At 34.8% G+C, this 9,520-nt stretch overlaps 1 protein-coding gene across 5 annotated transcripts; it reads right to left on the bottom strand.

Moving 5' to 3' along the window:
- Window positions 1–4,042: 4,042 nt before the first annotated feature.
- On the bottom strand, window positions 4,043–8,937 carry LOC107790753 (uncharacterized). Of its 5 annotated transcripts, none has more exons than XR_001649090.2 (10): window positions 8,391–8,937; window positions 8,130–8,238; window positions 7,213–7,340; window positions 6,605–6,744; window positions 6,394–6,462; window positions 5,865–6,003; window positions 5,513–5,575; window positions 5,395–5,438; window positions 4,879–5,098; window positions 4,043–4,713 (listed from the first exon to the last, which is right to left on the bottom strand). XR_001649090.2 is itself a non-coding variant. In XM_016612715.2 (9 exons), the coding sequence occupies exons 1-9, from the start codon at window positions 8,521–8,523 to the stop codon at window positions 5,012–5,014; spliced, it is 912 nt and encodes a 303-aa protein (XP_016468201.1). In that variant the 5' UTR covers window positions 8,524–8,937; the 3' UTR covers window positions 4,043–5,011. The 5 variants fall into 5 exon arrangements, 2 of the variants coding, with proteins under 2 accessions (XP_016468201.1, XP_016468203.1); XR_001649091.2 differs by having other exon boundaries at window positions 4,043–4,441; XM_016612715.2 differs by having other exon boundaries at window positions 4,043–5,098.
- Window positions 8,938–9,520: the final 583 nt, after the last annotated feature.

Below are 9,520 nucleotides of genomic sequence, written 5' to 3'. Positions count from 1 at the left end.
AAAGTTAGTGGAAAGATATCAGTTACTTTTTGGATACTAATCATTTGCAACGCCATATTAAATCATTTTCAACTAAAATTTTCAAGTATGATACAATTTATTTACAATCGATACTAAAAAATCTTCTAATAATCTTAACATCTTTCATTCAAAAATGTAAAAGAAAAATTTAAAACAGAAATAAAAACTGATTTAAACATATAAATTAGCTAGCCAAGGAGCATATGATTCAGAAATGAAATTTTAACGTTGTTGCCGTGAGATTTCCTTATCTTCTCTTACTCCAATTATTATCTTTCTTATTTTCTATTAATCCAGTTATTATCTTTCTTAAGTATTGGAATATTGGGGAATTTTCTTCTTTATTTCTTTATATTCAAAGTTTTTTTTTTAATTGAGCTCTTTATTTATTTGTTACTATAATAGATATATTTTAATGTACATAACTATGACTTATTTATAATTAGTATCTTATATTTTATTTATTAAATCACCGAAGCATGCCAAATAAAATTAATTTAATCTAATCATCTAATTTAATGTCGAAGAATTAATTCTTTCATTCAAAAGGCAATGGTTGTGAAATGATGAGCCGGTGCTATAGGTAACAAACCAATGGGTATAAACTTGAGATACGCAAGTGGGACCAAAATATATACTCCCTCCGTTTCAATTTATGTGAACCTGTTTGACTGAGCACGGAGTTTAAGAAAAAAATGAAGACTTTTGGAATTTGTGGTCCTAAACAAGTTCAAATGGAGCCCAGCGTATTTGTGTGGTTATAAAAACTTCTCATTAAGGGTAGAATTGTAACTTTAAGCTAAATTGTTACCAAATTTAGAAAGGGTTCATTCTTTTTGGAACGGACCAAAAAGGAAATAGGTTCACATAAACTGAAACAGAGGGAGTAATACTCCTGTTGGGGAATTGCCTTGACAAATGTGTAAGGCAAAGGTGAGAAGGTTTGGGTGTAATACAACAATGCTGTATGGAAAAATGTGTAGTGACGCAGAAGCGAAGGGCAATTTTGTCAACATGTTCAAAATTAAATACAGCAGCTACAGAATAAATCCTTTTTGACCAATCATACTGCTCCATTTCAACTAAAATGACTAAAGTGCCCTTGATATCCCAAGCAGGCATGTTGACCTGCTGCTTGCTTATTCCCTCTTCTAATAAGTAGGAATTAAGAAACTCGTAAACTCTAAATGAATATATGACAGAAAAAATTTAATTGTAAGTACATTATCTAATTCAATATCTCCTCCGTAATCTTGTCAAAATTATTATTATTATTTTTTTTTTCTACTAAGTTAATCTTCTGAACCATTTGATAAGTGCATTTACAAGCAAATTTGTGTGTTGTTAAACTGTTTGAATATTACCAATGGTGTATATTCGTCATTTTTAGATAGGCCAAAGTTGGTTAATTCCAGTTGTAATCTGCACCGTGGTGTTTCAACGCATATTAATAAGACCTATCAGACAAGTGAATAAACTCAGATCAAACTGCCAACGTTTGCTTTGCTCATTGCCCCATTTCTATTTCTTCTTGGTACTTCCTATCATTGTAATCTCATAGAGAAAGCTCAATACACGCAAATTGTCTCGTATTTGTCCTTCTTATATTGGTCCGAGAGGATCAAACCCTCTACACAATACTTTTCTGAGTTTATTTACGTGGGTCCTGAAAAAGAATGAGTTTTGACAATTGGACTATGCACAGGGTTCAAAGCTGACGTCATGTTGAAAGAAAAATCTGCTGAATATTATGCAACATACACTAGGTAAGTAACAAAAGTTGAAAAGAAATGTTGTTTTCTTATGATTATATTCTCAAACACGCAATCTCCTGCAAAAAAATGATTGTCTGAAATTTCATTCTATATCCTTTTCCTTTAGTTAAACTCATAAAATTCCCATATGTTTTACACTAAGAAATAAACAACCCAAAAAAAAAATACGCATGTGTTATTATAATGAAATAACTTAAATACAGTGCCCCCTGCATCCCAAATAGAAAAATTAGTGTTGAAAGTACAAAGTTCACTACACCTAATTTCCGTATGAATTGGATATTTTTCGAAATAGAACTTGTATAGCTAGAAAGTACATAAAAATACTATAAATAAAATTGTTGTTAGACTAAAAATATTAAGAATATATGAAAAATCGTAGTCACAGATGGTATTATTGACTCCCCGAATAGTATACTGGCTTATAGTTGGGGTTGAATATTTATAGATTACAATTACCTTGTCTCAGAAGTTCGTTTCAACTAAATTCTAAAAGTTCTAGTGCTTGGTGTTTACTACGATCAATCATCCATCATTATATGTAAGACGTTAATTAAAAAAAATAGAAATTACGAATGAAGCCTTGAATTATCTCTTAACCAGTGTTTAGTTGAAACATCTGGTGCGGGTTGGCAAATGTGAGTATTCGTAGAACCCGTTTGACCATAGATTTTGGCGGCATTTTGAAATTTTTTTTTTGAAAACAATGTTTGTTCACGGAATATAATCATTTTTTTTATTAAAAAAAAATTGAGTGCTGGAAAAAAAGTGAGCTACGCGCCTCCTCCAAGATATTATGGCACAGGTCACTGTCCAGAGGAACACATACTCGTCCCCATAATAGAAGAGTGTCATTCTGGCAGAGGTTCAACTCCTTCTGTGTCATCAAGTACCTCAAGCTCTTATGATATGTAAAGATCTGGCACCCCCCATACAAGTAATGTCACCATATCTAAAAAGCGAAGATAATGGTTGCAAGCTCAAAAAGTTTCAAGTTTCCAAAAGGTTTATGACCGTTTTTGGGTGAAATTTTTTCTTCCACTCACAAAATTTTAACTTTTTTTCAAATAAAGTGTATGTCCAAACACCTTCAAAATATTATTTTTCAACATAACTTCAAAAACACATTTTTCAAATTTCAACCAAATCTATGTCCAAAATCCAAACGCTAGCTTGAGCTAATACAAATGAAACTTTTTGAGGGTACACTTGTCATTTTACACAGGCCAAGATTATTTACTAGTACTGTATTATTTTCCCAGTCCTTGTCTGCACCATAGGTTGTTCAACGCAAATTAATAAGACAACTCATCAGACTGTACAAGTGAATAAGCTCAGATCACACTGCCCTGTTTTCTTTTGCCAATTTTCTCTCTCTTATTCTACTTCTAAATTATCACCAAGTCATGAAAACTCAGTACCCTGCTGTGCTATTTCTCCTAATCATTGTGATACTCATTCTGAGCCAACTTTCAAGTTGCAGTAACAGCCAAGAAATTAGCACAGAGCAAATATTCAAAAGAGATTTAGATTCCAGGTTTTCATCTGCACCAGATCCTAAACAATCAAGAAATGAAGTTTTTGACCAAAGCTACGCAGTTCCACATCACGCTGTTCCGGGAGGACCGAACCCTCTACACAATTGATTATCTTTTCCACACATCCGGTGCACTAAGCTCCTGCTATGCGCGGGAAGGGCGGACCACAGGGTCTATCGTACGCTACCCTCCATTTCTGCAAGACGCTGTCTCCACTCATCTTATTGTTTCTACAAAATCTCAGTTTTTGCAGTTAGTGGTGTGAATTGTGATCAAGTTCTAATCTTTTGGTTTTATATTGTGGCAATCACAACTTTATACTAGGAAACAATAGAAACTAGTAATGGATAGTCTTCCGTTACATGTTCCAATTGATATTGTACATAAATATTTCATTGAACTTAAAAGTTTCTTCTTTTTTTTCCTTCTTCTGTATTTGAAGTTTTCTGTATTCATTTACCAAATGTATAAAATTCTCTTTGTACTTCCAGTTCAGTTATACACTGCAGGAGCTGCTCTTTCTATCAAGCAAACTTGATCTAATTATCAAGTAGTTCAAAAGCTGCATAATGTGATCTTTAAAAGCATAGTAACTCAAACAACTTCAAGATAATAATAAGAAGGCCACAGATAGTGAAAAGGAAGAAACATGCCAAAAGACAAATTTCTAATATTGCTAAAAATCAATCAAATTGACAGAGAGAAACATGCCAAAAGAAAATTTTCTTATATTGCTAAAAACCACACATTGAGATCACTTTATGTCCATTCAAATCAAAAACTGCGGCTGGTGCAAACAGGTCAACTAGCTAGTCTCAAAAGCAGCCAAGTAAGGTAAATTTTTCTTCCTTATTTTCTATCCTAAGCCTGGTTTAGAAAAAAATATTAAAGCAATAATAGCCTCACTGGCGGAGAAGGCAGCTGGCTTTTCGATCCATCGGATACATATGATACAAATGCAAAAACAACAAATGCTTACTATAGTACATCATAAGAAGATTCTATTAATAAGTCCTCCAAGCAGTCCAACATTTCATTTTTTAGCATTTCTTGGTGAATCCCCAGACGAATGACAATCTTGATATGAGGCAATTGGTAGTTTCGTACCTGTTACAATACGTCTGCTATGAGAAACAAAAGATGCAAATTATTTAGTGGATATCCCAAAATGAGTTCGATGACTCAAGGGCTGCATATTTTTAATTATAAAACACATTTCAGTGAAAAACTTTTCTTTTTCTGTTTTCCCAATGTCTGAACATCTCAACTCATTTTGCTTCCCCAACAAGATCTTCAAGTAACTGGATCCTAAAGGCCAAAAGATTATGCACGCCTTTGAGTTTATACTATGCATAGCATGTTCATCACGCCAATTAAACCTGTTTTTATATGAGAAAAATTCTAGTTCAGTTAGAATAGCAAAGTAACGCAAAAGCCATCAAATATATTCCCAATCATTAAATAATGTGCTTGATGAGAACACAAACACAATCTAAGTTATCAAGTTAGGAGAAAAAGGGATCTCCGGTGAATTAAATGCAAACCTGCTGGTTCTCTCTGGAAGAGGGAGCATTGTAATGTAATAAAGGAATCTTCAAAGCCACCACACTCAGCCGATATCCAAAATAGGATGTTTAAACGCCTCATATGTAACTCAGGTAATGGGATGAATTTTTGCTACATAAGCTCTGTGCCCACTGGATCAACCGAAAAATGAACAGAGAGATGTTTTTGGACGATTGGCTGAAATTTAGATCTCCACATCTGCTTTCAATAAGGAAAGCGTTCAGATTTTAGAAAGTAGAATCATCATCATCAAGTTATGAAATTTTGGCCTAAGCTACTTCTAGCTTCCTTTTAAACTTCAAGATCATTATATCAATTATTTGGGGATGTTATGAAAATGATAGTTAGAAGATAATGCCGTTGTATAGGATGTGTATTTTGAAGCATAATCAATCCCACAACCTAAATATTACAAGGGGCTTTAAATACCTTAAATCTACAAAAGATAATTTCAACTTATCTGCTAAAGAACAAGTAAGTTTGACTGTGCTTACATATTTGTATTCTGAACTGTTCATGAACATCTGGAATGCTTCAGCTGATAGATAAATGCACAGTTAGTTGTTGGAAATATTTCAAATTGCAAGTAAAAGGAAAAAGATGAGAGCTCACAAGAGCGAAACCGTATTACTACACCATGAGTATATTCTGCACCGGAAATATTAAAAATTGAACCTGAAAAAGAGAGGTGATAATTCTGTGAGTGCTGGTGAACTGGTACAGAAATCAGTACCACAGAACAAGTTATGAGAATAGGAAATGTGTATCTGATCAGTGATTGAATAATTGAAAGTAAATGGATTAAAACAATCCTTCCATTTTTTAAATATCTCTGAACTCCAAGTTTTTTTTTCCTCCAGATTATGCTTTCTAATGACTTCTATCCTAAACAAGAAAATGCAGCATGTCAACTGGGGAACAATCTATAGATAAGTACATCATCAGTAAAACATTCCAGGAATACCAAGAGTAGCCTGAACGATTAAGGATGGGAACTCCATTATCAGCTTTGACAGAGCAAGCAAAGCATCTTCAGCAGGACCATCCAAAGAACTCTTGACAAATGCTATCAGAAGTACAAGCTCCACGCCATAGTTGAACTCCTGCCACCCAAACACAGTCAAATATCTCATGTTGATACCAAAAACCTACCGTCACTCCCTAATGCTCGCTAGCAAGTACAAAAATCACTGAAAGACGGGCAAGATAAAAATAGCTTGGATGAGAAATAATGGAGATACAATTATTAGTTCAGAAGACTGTCTCTAGCAGAATCTGGAAACCCCCAAATAATACACATTAAAGATTGAACAACTAATGAGCTCACTGTCGGGAATCAACAATTAACCTATTCCAGAAGAAGTCTCGAGATTAGCCTATCCCGCATTAAGTATATAAGAACATAAATAAGTTGGATGGAAAAAGGAATAACAACTCTAAGACAGCAAGTCCAAAAATTCTAACGAGATTCAAGTAAGTGGATATGTTTCAACCTCCCCTTTTCGAAATATTGGCAGTATATCATCTTCTACTTCGGACTCAAAATTGGCATTGATAATTTCCTGTCAACATGTAATACTAAACGTTTCAGAATATATAGAAGAACAGAAATTAAGGGGGGTGGGGGGTTTCCATCTCCAGCAGAACTAACGAATATAAATCAAAAGGCACAAAGGATTTTGTTCTTTACATGTTAGGGCATACATGGCAGTAAGGCAGTACATGGTCCCTAAGGACTCCCACGTAGAATTGGTTCTCATAGAACTTTGACAGATCCTCCTTTGTCTGAAACCGCATGTAGGTAGCATGGCTATACTTATCATCATTGCCACCAGAGATGCGCCCTACAGCAGTTAATAGAATGTTAAAGTTAAACAAACATTTAGAGAATAGACACCTCAAAAGGCCTCCTCTGCCCCACTTCATGCAAAACAAACGTGAAAGGAAGACTGAACTGAAGCTTCTCCATTAAGTAACACAAGCTTAGCATTGTTCAGAATGAGAAGCAACTGCATTTAACCCAAACCATTTAAGTCAAATTATATATCTAAATCACTTTCTTCATTTTATGACTCAACATCGGAGAAATTTAAACTTATTCTTTAGAAGAGTTTGCATTCTGTGTTTAGCTGCCTAGAACTTGACCACATTTGTGTAGATCTCATATTATGCTTTGTCAACAAAGACATATCAGACCAGACATAAGTGCAACAAATACAAGAACTCGACTAAAATTCACATAGCGCGAGTAAAGCAAAAACTAACGGCCCTTATTATATCAATGCAGAAGTCAAACAAGAAGTAACTATGACCTAGTGAGATGGAAAGAATGCCACGCATTTGATATTGGGTTGTGTACAGGTAATCCAGCATATCTTTCTCCTGTTCTTCAGATAAGTCCTCCTTCCCTTTGATCAAACACACGTGTTCAACTACTTTTCTGCAAGCAACAAGCAGGTATTTTTTTGTCAAGATAAAACTTGAGAAAACAGAATACAGAAAGAAACTGATACTTTATGCATTTGGTGCGCTAGTTTTGAGAGAACATACCATGCAACATGAACAAGATATAAACTACATTCAGGACTGGGGCATACGGTGAAGAAAATGCTATATTTCCCATAAGCTACCAGAAAATATGCCCAAGTAAAAATTCTATAGGCAGATTAGTTGGTTAAGTTATAAGCAGTTTTACAAGAATTCCTGGAGCTTCCACCCTAATGAAAATTCTCTTATAATTATCCTCATCTTTCTTTGAAAGTATTACTAAATGTGCAACTCGGAGCCCAAAATGAACAAAATGCAAAGCAAAACGAATTCTAGACTACATATGGAGAGAGGAATATCACAATCAAGAATTGCCAAGCTGAGATAGCGAAGCAAGACTTTTTTTTATAACCGAGAAACCCTAGGGCCAATGGCGCACGGTTCGCAACATGGTATACAATATTTAATGTCCTTTTCCCCTTTTACATTTTACATAAGTACACCAGAAAGACCATTGTACATAAGGCAACTTATCCTTGATTAGAAAAAACATTTAAATTATAAAACAAAAAAAGTTGTGAAAACCTAGGAGATTATCACTAAGTCATATGCTGATTAAAAGGACTCACACATTCCTGTCATATTATCAATGTCTTACTGAATTAGGCGAAGAGCATATGATTTTTTTATACAACCAAGTCAGTATCTGTATAAACTTATAGAACAGAGAAATCGCAAGAACCTTTTCCGTTTGGGATCATTACCAAAGCTTCGTTGTTCAGAAGCTGAGCATATTACAATGCGGTTCTTGATTCGCAACTCATGATTTGGTTTCAAAATACTACCCAAAGCTGCAACCGCGGAGGAAACAAAGGAATTAACAGTTACCATATTATGTAATAAAAACAGAAGGATTGCAGTTAACAAACTGAAATTTGGACAATCCATTTGAGTAAAAAAAAAATGCAGTAATTGATTAGTATAGTATTTGACACGAAATTACCATTCCATTTGGGGTTCTTCTTAAATGGAAAAGGACTGAAATTGAAGGGCTTTTTGGGAGAAGAAGCTAGGGTGCTATTGAGGAAGATATTTGTGAGAGGAGAAGCGGTGGTTTGAGTATGAATAATCTGCATTTTTTGATTTGCCGCTGTATCTCTTGTGTGGAATAGTGGGAGCCCAACGCTCAGTGTCTCATTTAACAGAAAGATTTGGTGAACAAAAGTACAGATACTTAGGTACTGAAACGGGTGGACTAGGAAAAACCGTTATTTAAATAAAGGGAATTAGATTCGCGCTTGTTTATCTCCGTTACTCTGTTTTCTTTAAAGGCAATAGAGAACTAGTAATATTATTTCATAGCAGTAATATTAATATGGGGTAGGTGCCAAAATCTTTGAGCAAAATTCTTTTATAGTCCATGTAAGGATCGTCACTGAGAATCAGAATAACCGAGCTCAGCCATGTCTGTCATGGTGAGCAGTGAAGCTTCTAGAACTGAGAGAGAATGAGAGGAAGAAAGAAGGTGGAATCTATGAAAATGAAGCTCAGACTTTATTGATACAATACAGAGTATATTTATACAACTTTGTACAGCTGACACTTGTACAACTGGCACTATTAACAAAGAAATACTAACTAACTGTCTAACTGCTCCAGCTAATTATCTGACTATAAAGAATAAAGACTAAGTATTAATTAAATAAGATATCTCAATACCCCCTCAAGTCGGAGGTGGTGAAAACACTGCTAACTTGGCTAAAACTCCAGAATGCTTGATGCCTGTTAGGGCCTTGGTAAGTATATCCGCAAGTTAATGGTCAGTTGTAATGTGATGCAGTGAAATAAGGTCTTCTTACAGCTATTTCCTCACAAAGTGGCAATCAACTTCGATGTGTTTAGTATGCTCATGAAAAACAGTATTTTAGCTATGTGTAGGGCTGGCAAACTATCACAAAATACTGAAATGGGATGAATGGAAGGAATTCTTAGGTCAGACAGAAGCCTGCTCAACCAAACAAGCTCACCAACCACCTTTCTAAGGGACCTTGCCTCTGTTGAAGATAGAGAAACAATTTCCTATTTTTTAGATTTCCAGCTGAGTGGAGTGTTTCCCAATAGAACAATGTACCC

This window comes from Nicotiana tabacum, chromosome 20 (genome assembly GCF_000715075.1).
Source record: "Nicotiana tabacum cultivar K326 chromosome 20, ASM71507v2, whole genome shotgun sequence".
NCBI classification, from domain to species: Eukaryota; Viridiplantae; Streptophyta; class Magnoliopsida; order Solanales; family Solanaceae; genus Nicotiana; species Nicotiana tabacum.
The sequence above is the reverse complement of the archived record's forward strand: the minus strand, read 5'-3'. Positions and strand labels throughout refer to the sequence as shown.

Bases quoted from the DNA above. Each gene is read 5' to 3' on its own strand.
- LOC107790753 (XM_016612715.2), bottom strand. From the start codon at position 8,523: ATGCAGATTATTCATACTCAAACCACCGCTTCTCCTCTCACAAATATC. The intron at 8,239-8,390 runs GTAATTTCGTGT...CCGCGGTTGCAG, and splicing joins GAAGAACCCCAAATGGAATG to CTTTGGGTAGTATTTTGAAA. The intron at 6,745-7,212 runs GTCATAGTTACT...TAACTGCTGTAG, and splicing joins CATTCTTTCCATCTCACTAG to GGCGCATCTCTGGTGGCAAT.